This window comes from Panthera uncia, chromosome A2 (genome assembly GCF_023721935.1).
Source record: "Panthera uncia isolate 11264 chromosome A2, Puncia_PCG_1.0, whole genome shotgun sequence".
Taxonomy (NCBI): Eukaryota; Metazoa; Chordata; class Mammalia; order Carnivora; family Felidae; genus Panthera; species Panthera uncia.
Window position 1 is genome coordinate 92,484,787 of NC_064816.1, and position 26,667 is coordinate 92,511,453.

At 34.2% G+C, this 26,667-nt stretch overlaps 1 protein-coding gene across 1 annotated transcript in view; it reads left to right on the plus strand.

Annotated features, from left to right (window-relative positions):
- The window catches only part of VPS50 (VPS50 subunit of EARP/GARPII complex), a 143,063-nt gene that overhangs the window by 60,085 nt on the left and 56,311 nt on the right, over positions 1–26,667 (plus strand). Inside the window, exons 14-17 of the mRNA XM_049642870.1 lie at positions 13,154–13,286; positions 17,102–17,190; positions 23,858–23,952; positions 24,262–24,360. Of these exons, the coding sequence (XP_049498827.1) occupies positions 13,154–13,286; positions 17,102–17,190; positions 23,858–23,952; positions 24,262–24,360 (416 nt within the window). The remainder of the gene's footprint in view (positions 1–13,153; positions 13,287–17,101; positions 17,191–23,857; positions 23,953–24,261; positions 24,361–26,667) is intronic.

Here is a 26,667-nt window from a genome sequence, read left to right on the forward strand (position 1 = left end):
GGCACATACGTTGTTATACATCCAACACAGTTTACACTCCTGGTTTATATTCAGGCTGTGCTAAAACATTCTTTGAAGGAGTTTTGAAGTGGTGAGAGTAATAGCAGATGTTGATGATGGCTTCATGGAGAAATTTCTTTTCTTTCTTTTTTTTTTTTTTAAGTTAATTTTATTTATTTATTTTGAGAGAGTGAGAGAGAGAGAGAACACAGGGGAGGGGCGGGCAGAGAGGGAGGAGAGAATCCCAAGCAGGCTCTGCACTGTTAGCACAGAGCCCAACACGGGGCTCCATCTCACAAAGAGTAAGATCATGACCTGAGCCAAAATCAAGAGTTGGACACTTAAGCAACTGGAGCCACCCAGATGCCCCCTGGAGGAATTTCTTTGAGAAAAGGATTTAACAGAATTAGGTATGGTGGGCTCTTTATGTTGTAGAGGAGCTGAATAATGAGGTGAAGGATATGATCCATTTTAAGGTGGCCCATTTTGTTTGGCACAATTCTCAACAAAAAATTAACAAAGTTCAGAACTTTACCCCATGCCTCTTAGAAGTATTTAAGCAGTACTGTTACAAGCAGACGGGTGTGGATATCTCTTTGAAACCTAAGCAAGTTTTAATTTGTTTTATAATATTGTATTCTATTTGACATGTTTAAACCAGGGAAGATTAGAAAGAAATTATTTCTCATCAGATTTATTTATTTGTTAGTTTGATGAAAAGATGTGACCTTTTAGAAACTGAATTCTACAGATGAAGGTGATTACTTCAGGAGAGAAAAATGGAAACAACCCTTAGAAATTTAGTAAATAAACTGATGAAAGGAAATTTAAATATGTTTTCCTGGTGGGAACACATATAAAGGATCTGTAATGGCACAGCTCAAGCAAGGGAGATGATTTGTGAAGGAACCTTGTTTTTGAATGTAAGGTTCTTTATTTTTTAATACGTAGCAATTGTGAATCATTTTAGCCCCAATTAAAAGTAACTGATAATACATATTGAGTGGGTCGCCTGGGTGGCTCAGTTGGTTAAGCATCCAACTTCAGCTCAGGTCATGATCTCACGGTTCATGGGTTCGAGCCCCGAATTGGGTTCTGCACTGACAGCTCAGAGCCTGGAACCTGCTTCGGAAACTGTATCTCCCTCTCTCTCTGGCCGTCCCCTGCTTGTATTCTGTCTCTCTCTGTCTCAATAAACAAACAAACAAAATAAAACATTTAAAAAATACTTATTGAGGGAGAGTCTTATGTCAGGTAAGAAAGAAGGAACACAGCCCTCAGGAGATGTGTAAAAGGTGTTGACTGGTAGATTTTAGAAATGAGAAGAAAGAGTTCAGGCATTTGGGCAGTTGGTTTTCTCTGTTTAATAGCAATATTTTGAAGGAAATCCTTAATCCTAGATAGCATTTAAATATAACATTAAAAAATGAAATACATGAAATAGTATACTCAGCAGAGTTGAAAGAGGGATGAGAGTTCCTGGAAATAGGGAACAATTATGTTTCATTTAAATGGAAAGAGATTGGAAATAGAACTCTAATCATCTGCTTGCCCTCATTCATAGTATTATTTTAAACCACTCACAGGTATCTGTTTATTACTAGAGGAGCTAGAATGAAATTGTACTATTTTTTTTTTCTTTGATATCCCTTTACAAAGAAATCTGGGGCAAAATTAGTGTTCTGTTTCTGTTTACTCTGATAAACCAAGAACTTCAGAGTTTTTAAGGCCAATAGCATCCTATTCTGTTATGACATTTCTCCAATTCTGTGTCCTGTCAGCCACTGCTCTGAGTTTAAAAGTTTAGTTGGCTTTGAACTTTTTGAAATCATTTTGTAATTGAATGTACTTACTTTTTCTTTCTTTACTAAACAATGTTTTCTGTAAGATTTAATTAGAAGCACAATTTTTCTTTTTATAGTTTATCTTTCTGTCTGGTTTTCCTGTTTTTCTTGAATATATTGGCTTACAGTTTTTATTTAGATCAGTAATTTAGGCTTTAAAAATATGTACATTATTTTGAAGCACAAATACATTGTGGGGTACATTGATGTACCCCTACATGTTTATACCAGTCTGTGGAGAGATTTCTAGACACCAAGTAGATGCTCTTTATTTAGTAACTTTGTAGAGAAACTATTTGTAGGTTATTTGAAAGTTTATGAAGTATGCATCATTTATAAAAATTTATTTACAGCCTTGTTTGGCAGGCTGTTGGATTTCTTTGGGGAGCTTTTTTAAGATGTTAATTAGGATGTTATTGATTAATTTTATGATAATAAAGCTGGCTAAATCTGGCTGAAATTTTTCCAACCATTTTTCAGTTTTTCATTTCCAAATGAACTTAATGAGTTTTGAGTTCTGTTTTTGAAATGAGCTTGGTAATGTAGTAATACTTTGGTGAAAAATGAGTTAGTTTTTTGTTTGTTTGTTTGTTTTTATTTTTTGTTTTTTAGAAAAAAATTTTTGAAATCATTTCAGTATGAGTTTTCTCAGAGTCTGGCCCATTGGAGGTGCTTAATGTTTCTTGAGTAAATTGGATTTCCCTCTTAGTCTCTAATTGGTGTGGTGTTGACACATTTCAAATTTAAGTTAAATGTGACGGAAAGGAAACCAACATTATGTACCTTCTTTGTGCTGTGTACTTTTACAGGTGCCTTGTGTGCATACATCGTAGAGAGACAAACTGAAGGCTAGTGTAATACTCCATTCTTCTAGGCTTTTAAACTTTCATTCTTCTGAGTAGTAGCTCTTGATATTGAATTATAATTCAGTGTCAGTTTTTTGAGAGTTAGTAAATGTCTTTAGTAAGTCCTCTGTTGAAGATACAGTTCATTTTGATGTTCATATAGAAACCTAAAGACAAGTCTTCTTTTTAGTCAAAACATGTTTCTATTCCCAAACTCTCAGGGCATTTTCTGTTATGAAGAATATATTTTCTCTCATCAAATGGTGTGAGAGTATATGGACTGTCTTTACAATGAATGATAAGTCGCTAGGAAGTTCAGAGCTAAATTCAATGTTCATGTATAGTAATAATCATGTTTTTGTTCTCTGTAGAATTAACTGCCTCTTTATCCTTTTGCTGTTTTCTGACTTAAACTAGTCTAGTATTTATGTTCTTATATCACTTACAATCTTTATAGATTTAGACAGAATGTAGATTATATAAATAGTTGCTCAAATTAAGCAATCATTAATTAACATGTTTACTCTTAAAAGTATACATATTTGAAATTATACAAGTAAAACATTAGTTGTAAGAAAATATAGATAAGCAAAAAGGAGAAAATTAATATTTATGCATGCAAAGCTGGTTCTTTTAATGTGTATGTAAGCAAATAGCTTTTAAAAGTGGGATTATGCTGTATACACAGTTTTATAACATTTTTCCCACTTTCTATATTATAAATAATTTTCCATTTCAGTAAATATGCTACCCACATAACTTTTAATAGCTTGACAGTGTTTCAGTGTAAGATCCTGTGGATTAATTAACCAGCTTCCTATTCTTAGGTATTTATGTTATTTCTAGCTTTTGTCATTATGAACAACATTATAGTAAATAGACTTAAAGCTAAGTCTTTGCCTACATCTTTAATTATTTAGGATAAGTGTTGAGAAATGAAATTGTATTGTGAAAGGCTTTTGGTTCATTTTTCCAAAATTGCCCTCTAGAAAGTGTGTTTCAGTTTTCACTCCTCATCAGCAATGTCTGCTCTTATCCCTCTCCTTGTACACATGAATGCTGATTATTTTGTATTTAATAGCTTAATTGTCAGATACCAGAAGGTAGCATATCAAAATAATTTATGTTGTTTACCATTCAGGCATGTGAAGGAAATTCAACTGGGGCACTTAATTGATTATTGGGGTTAATTTGGTTGATTTGGTTAGATAGGTGAACAGATATTTTCTGTCTTACTGGAAGCTACAAATTTGAACATTTGGTCAAAGAGAGAAGCCTTTTTAGTTAGAAGAGCAATATTATGTATTTACTTGAGTTGCTGTCTCAGGTCAGTTGTAGAATACTCCAAAGAATTCAGCTGTTGGATTTATTATCACATATTTGTACCATCACCACTCATATATTTTTTATATATGAATATATATTGATTTTTATATATTTAAGGTAAAATAAAAACTAGGTTTTGGTAATTTTTAAAGTTCAAAACTTAATAATCAAAAGATAGGTAAGGAAAAATTTTCTCTGCCATTTATTCTCTGGATTGTCAAGAACCGTGAAGGGTCTGAAATTTTATCCTACTTGCAGACTGACACGCTAGCCTGTGACCCTTTCTTTCATGGATGCTGGAATAGGACATAAAATTCCATTATCTTGGTACTCTGACTTGCTAAGTTAAAAACCAGTTTCCTTGTCATTGCTCAGCTTTTGTTAATCAAGTAATCAGTTTAGCTCAACAAGGATAGATAAGGCTTTACAGAATTTATAACCTAGTAAGATCATATTAATTATGATCAGAGGTAGGATAAGAAAAGTTGAAACAACATAAAGTGTCATTGGGGTCAACGTAGTTCTTTAAGGTTCTAAGGAAAGCAAAACCGTATCTTATTGTTAAGAGAAAGCTGCAGCTTTTGAGCTGGGTCTTGGATTCCAACAGGCACAATGTATGTGGCTGTGTCTGGGGTGGGAGCTGGGGGGTTGGGGTAGTGAGCAGTGTTAGGTTGTCTGACTTGCTTTAACTGGATTTTTAGTGTGAATATTTGGTTGTTTTCAGTATTCTTGGGGACTAATGAGTGCCAATGGAGTACATACTTTGGGTTGTAGTTATCTGGGCATCCAGCCTTGCCTCTTTGGAAATGGAGGGGTTTTCTGGTCACTTGAAACTGGCTCAGGTGTGGCAAGGCCCCTGGGCTGCCCACATCTAAGAACCAGTCAGTGTAAGGTAGTCTGCTGGGTGATGTGTGTGTGTGTGTGTGTGTGTGTGTGTGTGTGTGTGTGTGTGTTGTGGTGGAGGATGGGAATAAATGTTGAAAAACCAACCTATTTTTAAAGCCTGGCACACACTGTCAGCAGAAACAAAAAATAATTTCCTGGTAGAAAGTCATTCTTGAGACCTGTCAAGAAACCTTATTTTTAATTTGATAGTGTTTTTACATTTAAATACTGCCCCTTTTTTTGTGGTAATCTCACAGCATTTTATCACTTGTAACTTTGAAAGATAAATTATGTATTCTGATTATACCTGCTTTGTTTGAGTATTAAACTGTCTATTTGATTAAGGCCATTTAATAGCAATTTGAATTTAAAGGAGACCTTTCTGTTTCACAATTTAGAAGGTGCGAAGTTCTTAGTTCCGAGTTAGCATCATTTATATCATACTTATTGCATATGACTTCATAGATATATACAATTTTAGCATTAATGATAAAAATGCCTAGGAGATGAGAGTGCCTGTTTTTTCACCATGATACATTTGTGTTTTTAAATCATGAATGAATCCAGTTTGACACAAGAGAAGTTTTGCTACAGCGTATGTATATTGTTGTCTTTGGACAGTCATAGTGTTTAAAGCTTCAGAATAACCTAGTAGAGAGAATTTAGATTATTTGCTTTATCCCTTAAGGTGTTTAGATAAAAGAAGTGATATTTATAACATCATGACTGAGTAAGTCACAAAGTCGGGCCCTAAGCCCAAACGTGTGGCTATCCAGTCCGCTATACTGTGCACATTTCTGGCTTCCAGTGGCTAAAAAGTACTGAAGATATTCATATTTTCTACAGTGTGGCCCTCACAGAAGTAATTCAAGGTTGGAAAGATCTTGTAATTGCTTGGCCCAGACACTTCCTTAGGTCTGGAGTTTAGCCTCCCCAGAGATGTTTTTAGCTCCAGGGCCAAGTGCTGTTTGAATCTGCAACATCTTTCCTGAAGCCTCCCCAACAGGCAGTGGTCCTCCCGGACAGGTAGTGGTCCTCCCGGACAGGCAGTGGTCCTCCCGGACAGGCAGTGGTCCTCCCGGACAGGCAGTGGTCCTCCCTACCAGCTTCTGGTGATGCAGCTCACAGCACTAGCGGTATTCATCTGAAGATACTGCTAACTCTTTGTGGGTTTTTTTTTTTTTTTTAATCTATCAGTGTGTGTTTGAAGTTGGGGGTGGAGGGTGGCAGCGACTGGGAGTTGGGGAGCCCTGTGAGGATGCCAAGACATCTGTTCCCTTTATGTTTGTCATGATGTGATCAGAGTGCTAAATCAAAGTGAAACAACAAAAAAAATACCTTAAGATATTCCCTAAGAATTTTTATTTTGACGTTTTAATAGAAAAATTATCTTTCTGAAATTTTTGTAAGTATTTGGTAGTAGAGATTTCTGAGGAATATAAAAGTAAATTAATAAGAGAAAACTAAATTCTGCAGCATCTTTTTTTTCATATTTACCACTTTGCACTTAAGCAACTTTTAAAAGATGACTTTTTTTCATTGCATGCTTCAGATTTGGAAAGGCTGCTTATGTTCATTTCACGTTCTTTGAAAATGTCCTCTAGAGTCTCACTTACTGCTGATAGTCTGGGCTGGAATGTTGCTGTTTTAATAAGCTAATTTCATAATTTTTATTTTGACCAGGTATGTTTGTTGGTTGAGATGGTTAAATAGCAGAAATGGAAGGTGCAAAGTGTTAGCTGACAGTGAGGAAGAAAGGGATATGATATCTGTGGATTTTTTTAAAGTGTTCTTCAAGATTTGATTAGGAAGCCTATTTGGGGGATGCCTGGGTGGCTCAGTTGGTTAAGTGTCCCACTCAGCTCCTACTCCGCTCAGATCAGTTGGTTAAGCGTCCTACTCCACTCAGATCATGATCTCATGGTTCATGAGTTTGAGCCTCGCATCGGGCTCTGTGCCGATAATGTGGAGCCTGCTTGGGATTCTCCCTCTCCCTCTCTCTCTCTGCTCCTCCCCTTCACATGCACACACATTCTCTCTCAAAAATAAAAATAGATACACATTAAAAAAAAAAGGCTATTTTGATGTTTGAATAGTGAAGCATAATGGTAATACTGTGTTGAAATTTTTACATTGTAATATCCAGATTTGTGAATATTCTCCAAATCCTGCTCCCTCTGTTACCTTTTATAACCTTCAGAGTTACTAGAGATCTATGTTATCTGTATAGAGGTTATGGATTTAAAATTTTTTAGATTACTTAAAATATTCTTTCTCGTCTGTATGTTTTTGAGAGATATTTCTAAAATACCGTACTTTTTTTTCTTTTCCCTTCACCTCACAACCTTTGCTGAATAAATTGACACTACTAGCTTTCAAAGAATGGCAATGGAAAATAGCTCTTGAACACAGAGTAATATTTGATAATTAAATTTCTATTTCCCATATATTCTTAATTTTTAAAAGAATTTAAAGACATGTTATTTCAGTTCTTTGGGATGTCTTGCTGTGAATATTATCTAAATTGATCAAGATTTCATTGCTATGATTGATACGTGATACAAACATAGAACTGGAATTACAATATGGTGCTCCTCTGCCTTGGTATTCCTGGTTTTTTTCTAAATGAATCCTCCTCCCTTAATTGGGATTTCAACTGAGATGAAGTATTAAGCATTTAGTAATTGGTGAGTGGATTAAACTAGTGATGAGGTAGTTAGATCCAGGAATCTCTAACACTATTTTGTGAAAGGTGAAACTTAAATCCAGAGTGGTGTTTTGTGGAAGGGTATGTGACTGATAAGTTGTAGAACTGGTGCTGGCTGGACCCAGGACTTCCAGTTCCTTCTCTAAGCCTGTTTCTAATATGCCTTGCTGGTGTGAAAAAGAATAGATGTCTGAGTGGAGGTTTCATGGGCTGTTAATTCAGAAACCCAGATTCTCTTCTTGGCCTGCCTTTTAGTTTTTGATTACTTACTCAATTATTTGCTTATTTGTTGGTTTCTTTGAATTTCTTTTGTTATAGTTATGATTCACCCATGTCTGTGTAATAAAGGTTCTCTATTTGAAATTTAGAGGAGATTTTTTTAAAGTAATGAGAGAATACTAGTTGTGAATGATTTTAGTAATAAGGTGTTAAAAGCATGAGAGAACCATTTGTTGCTATGAGAGTTGACACCACTTAGTTACATGGTATAGTGGAAAGTGGTTTTTGGAGTCCAGTTTTAAAATGAAATGACTCTTTTAATTTATTGCCAACATGGTCTTCAAGTGCAGAAATTAACCATCTGGGCTTAAATGTATTGAAAACAGTATTTTTTTATCTAGCCCACCTTGCCCTTTTTTCTTAAACTGTTTGTGTATGTATTTAGTACAATGAATCTCTGCATTTGTTTCTATTTTAAATTAAAAATTTAGGCAAGAGTCATCTTGTTATCTTGTGCTCAGTACATCATAGTCTTATGTTTGTACGTATGAACATTTTTGAAGATGATAAAATATGGATTCTTTTGGGAGACTTTTGGGCATGTGCAGTGGTTTAGTTGGATTTATGAATTATTTACACTTGGGTCAGTTTGGTGAGAAAAAGCTTGCTATAACTTCAATAATTTCAACTTTTTTGGGAAAAAATACGAATACATCTCTGTGTATCTTGTCCAAACACATTAAATTTCAGCAAATCGTCAAGACGAAATGTAGTAAAGAACCTACTTTTCCTAGAAAAAATAGGCAAATAACGTAGCTAGACAGTGGCTGGGTGGAAAATAGAAGGTAGTAGTAGTTCTAAGGTTCAATTTTCTGGTTTGTTAAACTGTGACAAGTATAATAAAAATTAATTGGTGGGCTATAACACAATTATTTGTATAGCCATAATTTTTCTTTGGGAAGAAATAAGAATTGTCTTCCTTTTATCTACCCCAAAGAATGTTGGTATATAATTAGATTAAATTTATTTGCATAATATAAATATAAATTTATGTAAAGTTGAGTTTATGAAAGTGAAAAAAATTGACTTGTAGAAGAGTACCTTTATTTAGGTGAATGAGGAGTTGCAGCCCAGAACTTTTTTTGTGATTTTTTTTTCTTTGCCCTCTGCTTTTGACTTTTTCTTGACCATGTGCATCAGTATCAAGTTTTTATTAAATGTGTGTGCTATAAGAGATTTGTTATGATGGGATAAAAATAAACCAAAGGGAAAAACAATCAAGACTGGTTCATTGTCAAGTGTGAATTATAAAAGTAAACATGAAATATATACATAAAAAATTACTCCAAATTATGGCATAAATATGCAATAATATTTTATATTAATCTCTGTAAGCCATGTGTAAATGTGGATGGTCATTCTAATTCTTCCAAGAATAGGTTACTTATAGCCTATGTGGTATATTTAGAAAAGTGTCACTTCCTCCTACGTTTCTTCCATTTTATTCCCAGCCCCACCTTGTAAAGGTAACTAACTTCAGTGTTTTTAAAAATATATTTTATATATATAAAAAACTTGTATATAATTAAAAAAATTTCCCTTTCTCATATATGTATGTCATGAAGGGGAAATTAAAAAAAAATTAATTCCTGTGTAGTTAACATACAGTGTTGGATTAGTTTCAGGTGTACAACAGAGTAATTCAACAATTCAGCACATTACTCAGTGCTCATAAAATCTTGATGTACTCTCAATCCCCATTACCTGTTTCACACATCTTCTCACCTACCTCCCCTCTTACAGGGAGCTAGAGAATATGATGCTAAGTGAAATAAGTCAGTCAGAGAAAAAATTTATGTGGAATTTAAGAAACAAAACAAATGAACAAAGGATAAAAAACAGACAAACCAAATAACAGACTCTTAACTATAGCAAACAAACAGGTGGTTACCAGGAAAAATTTTTTTTAATTAAAATTTAAATATGTGTTGTCAACTTATCATTTTCATAGTTTATACACACATAGTGCTCCTTTGTGTGTATAAACACTAGTTTATTCAACCAGTCTCCTATTTGGACATTTAGATGGATTCCAATATTTTGTGATTACAAATAATCCTTCACAATAAATAATCTTGTGCATAAGTATTTTCACATTGTTTGAGGATAAATTCAGGATAAATTCCTAGAAGCGGGATTGCTGGGTCAAAGGGAACATGCACATGTAGTTTTGTTAAACAATGCCAAATTCTCCTCCATAGGGTTATATCATTTTTCATTCCCACTAGCAGTGTATGAGGGTGGGTGCTTTTTCATAGTCTTGCCAACAGAGTATACAGAGTATCAAAGATAAACAAAGCCAAATACTAATTAAAGTTGTATGGAAAGATTTTAATCAATAATACACTGTTGAGAAATGGAAAAGAATCCAGTGTGAACCAAGTTCACCTTTCATTTTGTACAGAGGTTACTGGGCATTTTAGAGGGGAAAGGTATGAGTTGGAGCTTAGAGTCAGGAAATGAAAAATTACAAAAAACGGGTGGTAGGGGTTAATCCTTGTGAAGCCCATCTGGGTTTGCTGACTGGCACTTATGGAAGTGAGGCTCCTACTCTCTCCCTCACAGGCTGGGAGACAGGAGGCCTATCTTCAGGTGTTAGCTGAAAGAAACAGTAAATTCTTTTGGCAGGCTTGAGTTTTCTCAGTAGGCATGTTAATGGGGACTAGGGTCATCCTAGTATGCAGCCTTGAGCTTTTACAAACTATGTTAGTGTTTTGTTCGATTTTTTGCAGGCCAAGAATGAGGCCTAGTCAAGAAGAGGGCTCAGAGAATCTTAGCTAGAGTTTGGTCAAGAAGAGATTCTTTGTTAGTGGTCAACTTTAAAATTTTCACCAATCTGATGAGTGAGAATTTATATCTTATTGTAGTTTTAATGTACATGTGTCCTGTTATGAGTGAAGTGGGACATGTTTTTTGTATGTTTAATGGCATTTTTGTATCTCTTTTTGTGAAGTTTGCTTGTAACTTCTTTCCATTCTTTTATAGGATGCTTGGTCTTTTCCCCCCAAAACTTTTAGGAGTTTTTTGTTTGTTTGTTTTTAAGTTTATTCATTTATTTTGAGAGAGAGCAAGAGAGTGAGTGGGAGAGGCGCAGAGAGAGAGGAAGAGAGAGAATCCCAAGTAGGCTCCACTGACAGTATGGAGTTCAAGATGGGGCTTGATCCCATGAACCGTGAGATCATGACCTGAGCCGAAATCAAGAGTCAGATGCTTACCTGACTGAGCCCTCCAGACGCCCCAGAGAGTTCTTTATAAATGCATGATATTAACTCTTTGTTGCGATATATGCTGTGAATATTTTTCAAGTTTGTTAAATTTGTCTTTTGACCTTGTTTATAGTGTTTTGTTTTGCCATGTAAATTCTTTTTAAAAATTTTTATGTAGTAAAATGTATCAACTTTTACATTTTATTACCTCTAATTTTGAGTCATAGTTAGAAAGCCTTTCCTTACATCAAACTGAGGGAAGAATTAACTCAAATTTTCTTCTAGTGCTAGTATAGTTTTATTTTTTCCATTTAGATCTCTTATCCTTTTGGAGTTTATTCTTATGTATGGTGTGAGGAGTGGGTCTAACTTTGTCTTTTTCCAACTGACTATCCAGTTATCCTAACACTATTTATGAAAAAAACTATCTTCACCTATATTTATCAAATACTCTATTTTCATATGAGGCTGGACCTATTTCTGGCCTTTTTTAATTTCTATCTCAGTAAATTCATAAATTAGGGAGAATTGGTATCTTGATGATGTTGACACATCCTAGTCAAGAATAAGAGATGTCTCTCTGTTCAAGTCTATTTTATGTCTTTCAGTTTTCTTTATAGAATTTTGGATCATTATTTGTTAAGTTCCAAAAAATTTCATCTTTTTTATCTTTTGTTATTATAAGTGGAAGTTTCTCATTCTGTGTATCTTCCAAATGGTTATTATATATATATATATATATATATATATATATATACACATTAATATATATACAAATGCACTAATTTTATAACCTGCTACCTTGCTGAATTATTTTATTGTTTTAGTTACTTTTATCACTGATTCTCTAAGAATTATATTCTAGATATATTATTATATCATCTGCAGATAGATATAGTTTGGTTTCTTCTTTTCCTGTTTATTTGCTTCTTACTCTATTTTATAGTGTAATTGTATTGGTTAATGCCTCCAGAACATTGTTAAATAGTGGTGGAGATAGTGGGCTTCTTTGTCTTGTTCCTAACCACAGTGGGTATGCCTTAGTTTTCTTATCTTAAGGAAATATGCATCCATTTTTATTTTTTATGAGTTATTATTACAGATGGCTGTTGAATTTTGTCAAAAGGTTTATTCCAGCATCTTTTAGAATAATCATTTGATTTTTTTTTGTTACACTGTTAATATGATGAATTACATTAATAGATTTTGTAAGATTGAACCATCCTGCCATTCTTGGCTTAAACGCAACTTGGGCTATGACTCCAGAGCTTAACAACTCTTTTATTTTACTACTTCCTAGTTGAATTTCAGAGATTTGACATGCTTACATAAAAATGGACTGAGTCATACAAGTTAGTATTTTTATTAATTGCTTGATGAATGTTTTAATAAACAAGGAGCTTAGAGGAGGGAAAGATCATTATGGAGAGAAAAAACTTCTTGAAAGAGAGAGGACCACTACCGACCTGTGCTATCCTAAGCATCAGTCACACCATAACTATACTTGCTATGTACTTATTTCTACCAGCTATTTACTTTGGAGAGCTTAATATACCAGTCTTACTAGCCTTCCAGTGTTTTATCAGCATGATAAATGCTGTGGGTTAATTTATTTTTTTTTAATTCTTTTTTTAATTTATTTTTAATTTAAGATAAATCTCGTGGGTTAATTACCAAGAGAAGAAATGTTAGGAAATCTCAAATGATGAAGCAGATGTTCCATTTTGACAGAAAGCCTACAAAATAGGATGGAGGCATGACTCTACCTGTAGGAAAAAAAGGGCAGAAGGACAAACTGGTAGTTTATACAAAGGATAGAGGGGGGTAAATCCACACATTTTCATTAGGGAGATCTGAGACCACATATTATATCATAGCCACATTATATAAAACATTATTTTTAAATATTAATAGGTATGGAATATCTATAATATCCATGTAATTTCTAGAATTTAGAAATTGTCAAAGGTATTTAGTTTGAACAAATGACATGATTGATTGATTGATTTCCTTTTGGCAAGTTGTGATAATTTTCAAGTTAACTTTTCTCATTTTCTTCAGCATGTTACCCCAGACAGCTATATTCCATGCCTTGCAGACCTGTGCAAAGCACTATGGGAAGTTATGCTCAGCTATTACAGGACTATGGAATGGCATGAAAAGCATGACAATGAGGATACTACTTCTGCTGCTGGTATGAAATCATTTTAATCTATAATTTTTTTTTAAGTTTATTTATTTATTTTGAGAAACAGAGAGAGAAAGAAAGCCTGAGCAGGGGAGGGCAGAGAGAGAGGGAGAGAGAGAATCCCAAGCAGGCTCTGCACTGTCAGTGTGGAGCCTGACGAAGGACACGATTCATGAACTGTGAGATCGTGACCTGAGCTGATATCAAGAGCTGGATGTTAACTGACTGAGCCACCCAGGCACCCTGGAAATCATTTTTTTTTTTTAACATTCATTTTTGAGAGACAGAGCACAAGTTGGGGAGGGGCAGAGAGAGAGGGAGACACAATCCGAAGCAGGCTCCAGGCTGTGAGCTGTCAGCACAGAGCTTGATGTGGGGCTCAAACCCACGAACCGTGAGATCATGACCTGAGTGAAAGTCAGATGCTTAACTGACTAAGCCACCCAGGTGCCCCAAGTCATTCATTTTCTTTACAATCTCCATTATCTTTGGGGATTAACTGGGCCAAAGGACTTCTTAAGTGACAGATACTACCAGTTTTCAGGAATATGTCATGATGGCTTTAGGACTAAATTATTAACAAAAGGTCTTTGAAAAAATTAATTCCAAACTAGTTAAGGCATTGGTCTGTCCAAATTTACTGTAAAATCAATGCTAATGTTTACTATTAAATCTTTTTGCTAGTTGTCAAGTTGTACTAATAAAGCTAGATTCTAAGGATTAATAATTACATTTTTCTTCCTGTGAAAACACAGTAGGACTTAAAATTTCATAAAAAGCAAGGTTTTAAAATATTAATCTTTGAATAAAAACCACAACTTTAAATGACTATGGTATAGTCAGCTACATAAGGAACAAATCTTTGAGAAATTATATTAACTAGACATTATATTTAAATTACTTCATTTATATAACTATATGTCTTAAGTGATTATCCTTGTACAATAGCTTAGATTAAGTATTTGAGATACTTTTTAAAAGTACTAAATGCTTTTATCAGCATTTTGTTTAATATGGTCAAAATAAATTATACTGCACAAGTTTTTGTTTTGCACACAATTTAATGTAGCTAATCAATCAAATTAGTTTAGTAGCTTCTAATTTCTTTTTTTTTTTAATTTTTTTTTTTTTAACGTTTATTTATTTTTCAGACAGAGAGAGACACAGCATGAACGGGGGAGGGGCAGAGAGAGAGGGAAACACAGAATCGGAAGCAGGCTCCAGGCTCTGAGCCATCAGCCCAGAGCCCGACGCGGGGCTCGAACCCGCGGACTGCGAGATCGTGACCTGAGCCGAAGTCGGACGCTTAACCGACTGAGCCACCCAGGCGCCCCAAGTAGCTTCTAATTTCTGAGATGCTTGGTTTCTGTGGTTGGGTGGGTGGAAGCTCACTCAAATCTTACTGTAGGATTCTGGTAGTATAGAAGACATAAGTTTAATATTTGTCTTGACTCATAAGAAGCTTATAAATATATATAGAATATATAGATAGCAAAAAATAATGGGGGTGCCCCGGTGGCTCAGTTGAGCATCCAACTCTTGATAGTGGCTTAAGTCATGATCTCATGGTCATGAGACTGAGCCCCATGTCGGGCTCTGTGCTAAGCATGGAGCCTTCTTGGTATTCTCTCTCTCTCTCTCTCTCTCTCTCTCTCTCTCTGCCCCTGTCCTGCTCATTCTCTCTCTCTTTCTCTCTCAAAATAAATAAATATACTTGAAAAAAATAACAGAGGAAAATTCTACAGAAGGAATCCTTTTAGAAATATTGCTGGGAGGATGGCAAAGGTAGGGAAAGATGAGAAAGCAGAAGAAAGGAGTGGACACTGAGCTAGGTTTCTAGGCCAGACTGTTTTTACCTAACTCCTATACTCTCATCCCTGTACTACCTCTGTGAGCATGGGCTTTGCAGTCAGAGATACATGGCGTCCGATTTTGACTGCCATTTTCCAAAGATAAGAATGTGAAGAAGTTTATCTTCTCCATGCCTCAGCTTTCCTCTTAGAATGATAGATTAAAAAAAAACAGAACAAATAAAAAGTCCCATATAGGGTAGTAACACATCTACTTGTAGATTTGGTGTAAAGTTTAGAGAAAATATGAAGTGCTTACACTGGTTGTTGTTAATATCAAATGAAATGGGTCAAGAGATAATAATAAGACTATTATTAATGAAATATACGTATGCCTTTTTCTTTTTTTTTAACATTTATTTATTTTTGAGACAGAGAGAGACAGCATGAACAGGGGAGGGTCAGAGAGAGACAGGGAGACACAGAATCTGAAGCAGGCTCCAGGCTCTGAGCTGTCAGCACAGAGCCCGATGCGGGGCTCGAACTCGCGGACCGCAAGATCGTGACCTGAGCCGAAGTCAGACGCTTAACCGACTGAGCCACCCAGGCGTCCCTGCCTTTTTCTTTTTAAACCTCAGGTTACTTAGGGAATTGGTCGGCTTAATGGGATTCCAGATCTTCACAAGTTTATCCTGTTTTGGCAACCTTTCTTTTTTTTCTAGTTGCAGAAACTGTTAAGACATTTCAGCACCTGTTTTCCCTTTTCTAATACATTAAGGAGAAACCAAAGACAAAGTTTGGAACAAAATTAATACAACTATAGATATAAAATAAGAGTTTAGGGGACAATATATATTCATCATAGTGAGGTTTGCTTTTTTGCTTCAGGCTCATAGTTTGCATGTATTATTGTATATATGTATGTATTTTTATTGGGTTATAGAGTCAAACTTAAAACACCAATTGAGCCTTTCATACTTAATCCTCTCTGCTACAATTCCTTGACCTGATTTTGTGTATTTTATGAATATTCAGGACTCTGATGAGCCTAACAGCTGACAATATCTAGAACTCCAAAAAGTCATTTTTTCACTTGAAATTAATCCTTTCATATTCACATTAAGAAATACAATTGTAGGAGTCCGAAATTTGAAAATTTTTCTTCACAGAACTTCATAAAGCTGAAACAGTCTCGAGGTCACCTGCTGTAATGATACTCTTGGTATCTTAACACTTTACTATCATAAAATAAAACTCTAAAGGTATAGTCTGGGTGCACTGCCCTGAGCTGCTGGTTTCTTGGTAGCCACACTGAACAGATAATAAATAGCTTCAGCTGTAGGAGTGGTCAAAGGTACACAAGGCATGAACCTGGGATGTGGCCTATGCAAGGGCCTTTTGCTGGTTACCAGTGGACACCCTGCTAGCCTAAGATGAAATAACATCCTTAGTTGTTCCACATAGTTTAGTCATAAAAAGGCATAATCTTTTTAATATAAATGTACATAATTGCATTTTCCGGTTTCTTTTAGGGGGGAAATTTGTTTTGAAGCACATCATTGCTCTTACCTGTTGAACTGGACATTGTTAGATTATTTGGAATGGATAGGACTACCCTGGATTATGAAAAATATAAAACATATGCATCATTACCTTACTGCATGTGCAGTTCTGCAATCTGTACTTTTGGTAACATGCTTATTAACTGATACTTAGGTTATTGGTTCCTGTAATGCCCTGGCAGTCATCGAGAACCTTGTCTCTGCAATCACACTACCTAAGTTAGAATTCCAGCTGCAGTCACATAGGTACTGAGTGGTCTTAAGTGTAGAATACTTAACATTTCACAGTCTGAATTTGTGTATCTTATAAAATGGGTTTAATCCTAATACCTATTTTTGACATTGTTTTGATTGTATAAATATTTGTATATTTTACATAGGCTTACAATACATGAGAGTTAAAATGTTTTTTTTCGGAAAACAAAAATGGGAATCAAATCTGAAAATGTGTATCCTCTTTTATTTTCAGAAGGGAGTAATATGGGTACTGAAGAAACTAATTTTGATCGTGGCTACATAAAAAAGAAATTGGAACATGGACTTACACGAATATGGCAGGTTTGGGTTTTTTTAATTATTTTCTTTACAAAAGCAACTGAAACTTTCATGTCAAAGTTTTAGAAATTCGGTGTTTGAACTTTTCTGTACTTATTTGTATTCCTTATAGATTTAGTTATATGTTAGTTTTTCTTTGGACTATATCTGTCATTTAACTTCTGTAATTTAGTTCACAGTTTTATTTGTCTGTAAATCTTCTAATTTGAAAATCTCTATTGGGAATATATATATATTCCTTGGTTACATTTTTGCTTTTAGTGTCCTAGCAAATGCACGCTTACCTTAAGAAATTGCTTTCTTATTGAGATACTCTATTTATTTTTATTTCATTTATTTATGTTTTCTTTCCTTTCTGTTAATTTTAGATAAAGGAAAACTAAATAGGTGATAGTTGGGTTAACATCTAGTATAGAATGAAAAAGTTTTTTCTAAGTCAGTGATTTTGTGCCTTGAGGGCATCTTACATGTTTATTGACTGAATGTTATCTTCTTAAACTTTTCTTTTACAGTTTAGTGGCATAGTTGTTATCAGATAATTAAATTTGTTACTTTCTTTAAATTTATTACTTCCTAGACAAAAGTGTAATTTCTTTGAAGATAACTCTTTTTTGTTCTTTTTGGGCTGCTCTTTTGAATCATATAGTAATTCTATTCTTAATTTTTTGAGGAACTTCAGTACTATTTTCCACAGTGGTTACACCAATTTACATTCCTATCAGTAGTGCTAAATCAAGAGTTCCTTTTTTTTCACATCCTCAGCAACACTTGTTATTTCATCTCTTTTTTGATTTTAGCCATTTTGACAGGTATAGGGTGATATCTCATGGTTCTGATTTGCATTTCTCTGATGATTAGTGACATTGAGATCTTTTCATGTGTCTGTTGGCCATCTGTATGCCTTCTTTGGAAAAATGTCTACTCAGGTCCTTTGCCCATTTTTAATTGGATTATTTGAGGATTTTTTTTGCAGTTGAGTTGTATAATTTCTTTATATATTCTCAGATATATCATTTGCATATATCGTCTCCCATTCAGTAGGTTGTCTTTCCTTTTTGTTGATGGTTTCTTTAGCCATGAAAAAGCATTTTATTTTTGTGTAGTTCCAATACTTTATTTTTGCTTTTGTTTCCCTTGCCTGAGGTAAAAAATCTGTAAAGATGTTGCTAAGGCTCATGTCCAAGAGATTACTGCTTATGTTTTCTTTTAGGAGTTTTATGGTTTCAGGTGTCACATTTAGGTCTTTAATCCATTTTGAAATTGTTTTTGTGCTTAGGGAAGAAAGTGGTCCAGTTTCATTCTTTTGCATGTAGCTTTCCAGTTTTCCCAGCATCATTTATTGAAGAAACTGTCTTTTCTCCCATGGTGTATTCTTGCCTTCTTTATCATAGATTAATTGACCATACAAGTGTGGGCTTATTTCTGGGCTATTATACTCCATTGGTCTATGTATCTATTTTTGTGCCAGTAATATACTGTTTTGATTGTTTCAGTTTTGTAATATATCTTGAAGTCTGGCATTGTGATACCTCCAGCTTTGTTGTTCTTTCTCAAGATTGCTTTGGCTATTTGGGGTCTTTTTTTGTGGTTCCATACAAATTTTGGATTGTTTGTTCTAGCTCTATGAAAAGTGCTGTTGGTATTTTGATAGGGATTGCATTAAATCTGTAGGTTGCTTTGGCTGGTATGGACATTTTAACAATATTCTTTGAGTCTATGAGCATGGAATATCCTTCCATTTGTTTGTGTTGTCTTCAATTTCTTTCATCGTTTCATAGTTTTCAGAGTAAAGGCCTTTCACCTTTTTTGGTTGTTTATTCCTAGGTATTTTATTCTTTTTGGCGCAGCAGTAAGTGGAATTATTTTCTTAATTTCTCTTTCTGCTACTTTGTTATTAGTTTATAGAAATGCTACCGATTTCTAGGTATTAATTTTGTATTTTGAAATTTTGTTGAACTTATTTTTTACTTCTAGTAGTTTTTTGGTCAAGTCTTTAAGGTTTTCTATGTATAATACCCTATAATCTGCCAGTGACAGTTTAAGTTCTTCCTTACAAATATGGATGCCTCCTTTCTTCTTCTTGTCTAATTGCTTTGGCTAGGACATCCAGTGTTGAATAAAAGTAGCAAGAGTGGGCATCTTTTTCTTATTCCTAATCTTGGAGGAAAAGCTCTCAGTTTTTTACCATTGAGTATGATGTTAGCTGTGGGTTTTTCATATATGGGCCTTTATTCTATATTAAACTACTTAAAAAAAAAGTTTATTTATTTTGAGAGAGAGAGTGTGGTGAGGGGCAGAGAGAGAGAGGGAGAGAAAGAATCCTAAGCAGGCTCCATGATATCAGTGCGTGGAGCCCAATGTGTGGCTTGATCCCATGTACCCTGAGATCATGACCTGAACTGAAATCAAGAGTTGCATGCTTAATCAACTGAGCCCCCCCAGGCATCCCTAAACTGCTTTTTTTTTTAAATGTTTGTTTTTATTTTTGAGAGAAAAAGAGCAGGAGTGGGGCAGGGACAGAGAGAGAGGGAGGCACAGAATCAGAAGCAGGCTCCAGGCTCTGAGCTGTCAGCACAGAGCTCGACGTGGGGCTTGAACTCAAAAACTACGGTATCATGACCTAGGCCGTGGTAAGATACTTAATTGACTGAGCCACCCAGCTGCTCCCTTTAACTGCTTTTTAATTTATTATTAATTATGGGTTTGGGCTGATGTTTTTCTGAATTTTATATATACTGGAAAGGGAAATCTCATACCCACTGAGTATAAGTGTAGGGTCAGATAGGAGTTATTTCTGATTTAATTTCCTGATATAGTCTCCTAATAACACTGATTGTACTTGAAATTGTAGAATCCGTGGCAGAATTTCTGGTAATTCAGTGTACTTTGAAATACTGACCTGGCATTTCATATAGCTAGTTTCCATTCAGTCTGGCAATCTGATATCATTCCTGATATAGTAGAATCTGTTAAATATGAGGTTTAGTAAATTTAAGCATTTAGCTAGTTTAATGAAAGTGATCATTCTTTTGAGTATAGATTATTGTGTTGTACGTTTCAAGCTTTAGAATATCTTCATCTCCACCACTCCCAAGTCTCATTTGCCCCCCTACCACAGTTCTCAACTAGTTCTAAACAGTATTTTGCATACATTAGGAACGCATTTGAGTGTTTGTCAGTTGAAAGTACAAGGCTCAATTCAATTTGAAAAAGCAAAACCTGTGAAAAACAAATGTTTTTTGATAACATATTCAGCAGGCAAACCTGACCCAATTTGAATTCATTCAGCAACAGAACCAGACCAGTATTGTCATTAAACTTTTTGTAGTGTTTATCTCATTAAAGTGAACATTTATATGTTGTAAGAATATTAATGCATTTTATTTTGGGATACTGCCTTACACCCCACTGGGGCTGTTATATGATATATGCTATATATGTGCCATAATACATTTCTAACATCTGAAATCCTGAATTCCAATGCATAAGTGAGTGTGTGACAATTTGTATACTTTCGTCATAAATATAGGGATAATTAAATTCTAAAAAGATATTTAACCTTTCTGACATAAAAATTAAATTCAAAATCAGAATGACTGTGATTTTTGATACGAAAATTTTTAGAATATTTTCCATGCATTTTTACTCAACTAGAAAGTCTGTAATAAAAAAGTTTGTATCAATTGTACCATTTGGCAGAAACTGTCAGTTTGAGAACACAGCGGTGAACCCATGATACTTGACCTTATGGAGCTTACAAACCTAACTATATGAAAGTCTTGATCTTCCAAGATTTTTATTTTATCTTTAAATATTTGATATGTAAGAAATTATTCATATTATTCATGTGCTTATTATTTCTTTTTACTATAGAGAATTAGGGTTGCAATATTTCTACTTTTTGTGAATTTGAGATTTTCTTTACATCCTATTAGCCACCCACTTAAAAATGTTTTGCTTGGGCATTTGGAAAAATAACCATGTATTTCTTCTTTGTGGTGGGAGTTAAGTTCTATGTGTATATTAAAGCAAGCTTATTATTAATTGTATTATTCTAATCTATATTTTATTTATTTTTTGTTTCCTTGGCCTGTGTCATTCTGAGGGAGGGGTTTTAATCTTTCAGAAGAATTGTAATTTTGTCAGGTTTTTGTTTTATTTCTAACAATAGCTTTTGCTTTTTATACTTGGATGCTAGGTTGATTGATGCTGCAATGCTAATAACCACTTTACCTACCTTCTTTGTATGTAATTCCCTTCATTAATTAAAAAAATATGTAGTTCTTTTGTCCTGAGGCATTTTGCTATGAATTCTAGCTTGTTTTATTATTACCATTGCTGTGTTTATTTTGTTCATATTTTCCTTTGTGTCTTTATTTTAAATGCTTTTGGATCATGTTTGTGTCTTCTATAAATATAAAAGAAATGTTTTTTTTTTGAGAGACTTTATCTTTTAATTAGGCAGTTGAATCTGTTTATATTTTTATTAATGTTTTAATTCATACTTCTTTAATTATTAGAGAAGGTGAACATTTAAAAACTCCATAACTTAACTGATTTGTGAATTGTTTTTTGTTCATAAGTTCTAAATGATTTATATGATAATGACTAATCTTTTGTATATCATATGTCTGTTCACTTATTTTCAATATGCAGATGATCTACATTTTTATGAAGTCAAACTATTGACCTTTGTCCTTTGTAATTTATGCTACATTTATTCTTAAACTATTTTTTCCTATGTAAAGCTCAGGTCAACATTCATCTGGTAATTATAGATATTTATCTATACATTATCTATACATTACAATCTTTACATTAATTGCTATATCCCAAGTACGTAGAGTACTGCCTAGAACACTTAATAGGTACTCAGAAAATATTTTTGCTTTATTGGATTAATTTTTAATTTTTTGAAAACATACAAAAACACTTATTCAGTCCTTTTATATATCTTTTGATATGTGATGTAGAGAGGAGAGAGTTGTTCTTCCCTCCAAATCTAGTTGGTTTTCCTTTCACTATTTTCTGGATGATCTTTTTTCTTGTGTCTTTATTTGTGATGCCTCCTTATAGCAAGGTCCAGTGAAAAGAGACTTTGGAGGCAGAGAGACCTGGGTTCAAGTCTTAGCTTTGTCATTCATGGTGCATGTGAATTTAGAGAATTACTTGACCTATTTTCAGTTTTTTATCTCTTAGGATAATAAATGCCTGCTCAACAAAACGATTTTAGGATTAATGATAATATATGAAGTTCTTAGCATAATGCTGACAAAAAGTAAATAATGGGCAAACAGTAGTTTTTATTGCAGTTTCTTAAGCTCATGTATATATATTAGCACTATTTCTGAGGTGTCATATTTTATTGATTCTTTGGGTATTGGTAGTATTCTTTTTTAAAAAATAGTTTTTTATGTATTTAATGCAGATAGTACAAGTCCTCCAACATCACTTACATCTTTAAAAAAAAATTTTTAAGCATTTATTTATTATTGAGAGAGAGAGAGAATGAACATGGGAGGGACAGAGAGAGGGGAAGACACAGTATCTGAAGCAGGCTCCAGGCTCTGAGCTGTCAGCACAGAACCTGATGCAGGGCTTGAACTTATGAGCAGTGAGATCATGACCTGAGCTGAAGTCGGATACTTAACCGACTGAGCCACCCAGTCACCCCATTCACTTATACCTTTTAAGCTGTCTTTTCAAAACTTTATTTTAAAAAAAGAGGTTATTGCCTGCTTCTTATTTCTGGTGAATTTTAGAGTGATTGTTCAAAGGAAAAGTTTTTTGTGATTTGGTTAGAATTTCATTGAACCACTGCATTAATTTGGAAAAGTTGACTTGCACTATTTAGTCACTCATTCAGTCCCTTGACTCTCATTTTATTGAAATTTCTTTTGTATCCTATTAGGGTTCTTAGTTCTTTCTTATAGGTCTGATATTGCCTTTTAAAATTTTTCCTAAGTATATTACACTTTTAACATTTATTTTAAATAGAATCTCTTCGGGGCGCCTGGGTAGCTCAGTCAGTTAAGCGGCCGACTTCATCTCAGGTCATGATCTCGTGGTCCGTGAGTTTAAGCCCCGCATCGGGCTTTGTGCTGACAGCTCAGAGCCTGGAGCTTGTTTCAGATTCTGTGTCTCCCTCTCTCTGACCCTCCCCCGTTCATGCTCTGTCTCTCTCTGTCTCAAAAATAAATAATGTTAAAAAAAATTAAAAATAAATAAATAAATGGAATCTCTTCATTTTAAGGTGCTACAGCAGAAATACATGAAAACTTAATTTTTATGTATTATACATAATCACTTGAAATAGTTATCTTATTAATTCTAATTATTTTTTAATTGGTTATTTTGGGGTTTCTAGCCTACCAAGCTACACATAAGTGGTGATTTTTATCTTCATAGCCAACACTTGGGCATAATTCTTATCTTACATGTGTGTGTATGTATTAATAGTGATGATTGTGGCCATTACTATTTTTATACTGATGTTTGTGGAATTGTCTCTATGATACCACTGTAAGGATATTGGTTATTGTCCTAAATATATATTCTTAATAATATATTCCTGTCTCATTTTAATTTATAACTGTAGAATAAATGGTTCTGGGAACTTATTTTCTATATTTTGGATTTACCTGAAATATTTTTTTGTTTTGTTTTACAGGATGTTCAACTAAAAGTAAAAACCTACTTGCTTGGAACGGATTTGTCTATATTTAAATATGATGATTTCATCTTTGTTTTGGATATAATCAGCAGGTACTGTTTGAGATCTTGTTTTAATTCTTTAGTTTGTTTCATTCAACCATGGTAATCAAAGAAATCATGAATCAGTGAGTTATCAGGTGTAACTTCTTCATGGAAATGAAGACAATTGAACATTCATCATCTAATTTCTGCTGGGTTTCTGTCCTTCAGATGTCTGTAAACCATAATGAATTTGTGATGTTTAGAATTTCTTCAAACATCCATTTTTTTGGTTTGTTATCTTTGAAGAAAGATGACCTAGACTACTTTTGTTCTATAAGGATGTTACTGAAATTAATATGAATTTTTTTATCCAACTAGGTTGATGCAAGTTGGAGAAGAATTTTGTGGTAGCAAATCTGAAGTTTTGCAAGAGTCCATCAGAAAACAAAGCGTCAATTATTTTAAGAACTACCATAGGTAGGAACTCTAATAAAATGTGAATAGACTTATGTACATAATGAGAATACTTTGTCTCATGTTTAAACCTTATAGCATTAATTGGTTTAAAACAATTACTTTTGAATTTGGAAGAATTTGTTCTTTGAAGTCTTTTTAAGATGGTTAAGGACTTTTTTCCCTCCAAAATCCCATAAAATACCCTCATTACTTATTTATTATAAATTTAATAGATTGTTTTGAGGGGCTCAAAATGTTGAACTAAATATTGAACCAGTTTCTCTTTGGGTGAAAGATTATTATTATGTCAGAGTTCACCAAAACAATTTGGCCACTATTCTATACCTCCATATGTGGTGTGAGCTGGTAAGAAAGTTAGATCGGTGGAGGCAGCGCTCATTGAGGGGTTACTTAAATGCATCTGCCTTTTAGGAGTAAGAAGGCTTCTAAAGAACAGGACATGATATTTAGGATCAAGCCACAAAGTCAAGATTATGTATTACATTCCAAAACAGTCATCACTGACTTTAGAAAGGGTGATTAGGAATGGTTTTGGGAATGGAGGAAGGTAGGAAAGAATGTTTAATTAGCAATGTGATTGGATAATTAAAGCAGCACTAAATCGAGAGAGCTATTTGTTAGCCCTTTACTGATACAAGGTGAGCCCTGTACTATATGTACTGTATCCCTTATATACAATTTATCATTTGAATTGTATCTTAATTTTATTGTACATTTTTACTTTTTAAAATTTTGACTTTTTAAAAAATTTTGTTTTTACATTTATTCATTTTTGAGAGACAGAGAGACAGAGAGACAGAGCACAAGCGGGGGAGGGGCAAGGGGAGAGGGAGACACAGAATCCGAAGCAGGCTCCAGGCTCTGAGCTGTCAGCACAGAGCCCAATGCGGGGCTCGAACCCACAAACCGCGAGATCATGACCTGAGCTGAAGTCGGATGCTCAACCGACTGAGCCACCCAGGTGCCCCAAGGTTTGATTTTTTTGGTTGTTATTTGATGCCAGGGTTGGTGAGGATTTTAAATTCTGCTTTTTCTCCTTGTTCAGGGTCAATACATGGTTACAGTCATTGATGTCATATCAGAAGAGAGATTATTGGACATCAAACTATTAACTAATTTATTATTAAATATATTTAAGTACAAGTGTTCTGTGTTAATTGTGAACTATTAAATATGTTTTGAAAGGGATTTAGATTGATCCAGTACAAAAGTAGAGCCTTTGAATTTTATAATTGAATTGAAGAGAATGTTTAGAAAATTAAAAAAAAATTTTTTTAATTGATCATATCTCAGGAAAACAGTGGAAAGGGGACAGCATGAAACACTAACACTGCCTTTGTTTATTTATAATTTTTTTTTCCTGTTAAAACTTAAGCCATGTTGAAACAGACGGCCTGACTTGTATGCATTGCTGTACAAAAGGAGCAGTTTTTATTTTACTTTTTGGAGCCTGACATGGGGCTTGAACTCAGAACCCTGAGATCAAGACCTGAGCTAAGATCAAGACTTGGATGTTTAACCAACTGAACCACCCAGGTGCTCCAAAATAATTAGTTTTTATTTTATTTTTATTTTTTTTAATTTTTTTTTTTAACGTTTATTTATTTTTGAGACAGAGATAGAGCATGAACAGGGTGGGTCAGAGAGAGAGGGAGACATAGAATCTGAAACAGGCTCCAGGCTCTGAGCTGTCAGCACAGAGCCCGACACAGGGCTCGAACCCACGAACTGCGAGATCATGACCTGAGCTGAAGTCGGACACTTAGCCGACTGAGCCACCCAGGCGCCCCTAAAATAATTAGTTTTTAAATCAGAGGTGGGAAAGGATAAGGAACTATGAAGGAACCAGAAGCCTCACTTACCTGTCAGAATGAAAGCATGCCACATATGCATTTTCAAAGATTACTTTTATTCAGTAAGACAGCTGGGAGACATTTTGGTGTTTCTAGTGACTGCAAGATTTGTGCAATGCAAAAACACTTATTTAATTATCTCTCTTCTGCTTTTTACTTCACTTGTTGTCAAAAGGTGTCTGTCATCTATGGCAGCCAGGCACGGGCATTTCTAGACTATGACCATGATGGAGTTTCCTCACCAAAGTTCACCTTGATGAAATTAGAGATTGTAGAAATGAATTGTTAAATGTTTCCACAACACTCAAAGTTTTAATGGACTTCTCTTAGAAGTGTTTATGAAATTTGTTTCCCATTGAAGAGGCTGTACTGTATTTAAAAAAAAATTTTTTTTTTAATGTTTTATTTATTTATTTATTTAATTTTTTTTTTTTTAACGTTTAGTTTTGAGACA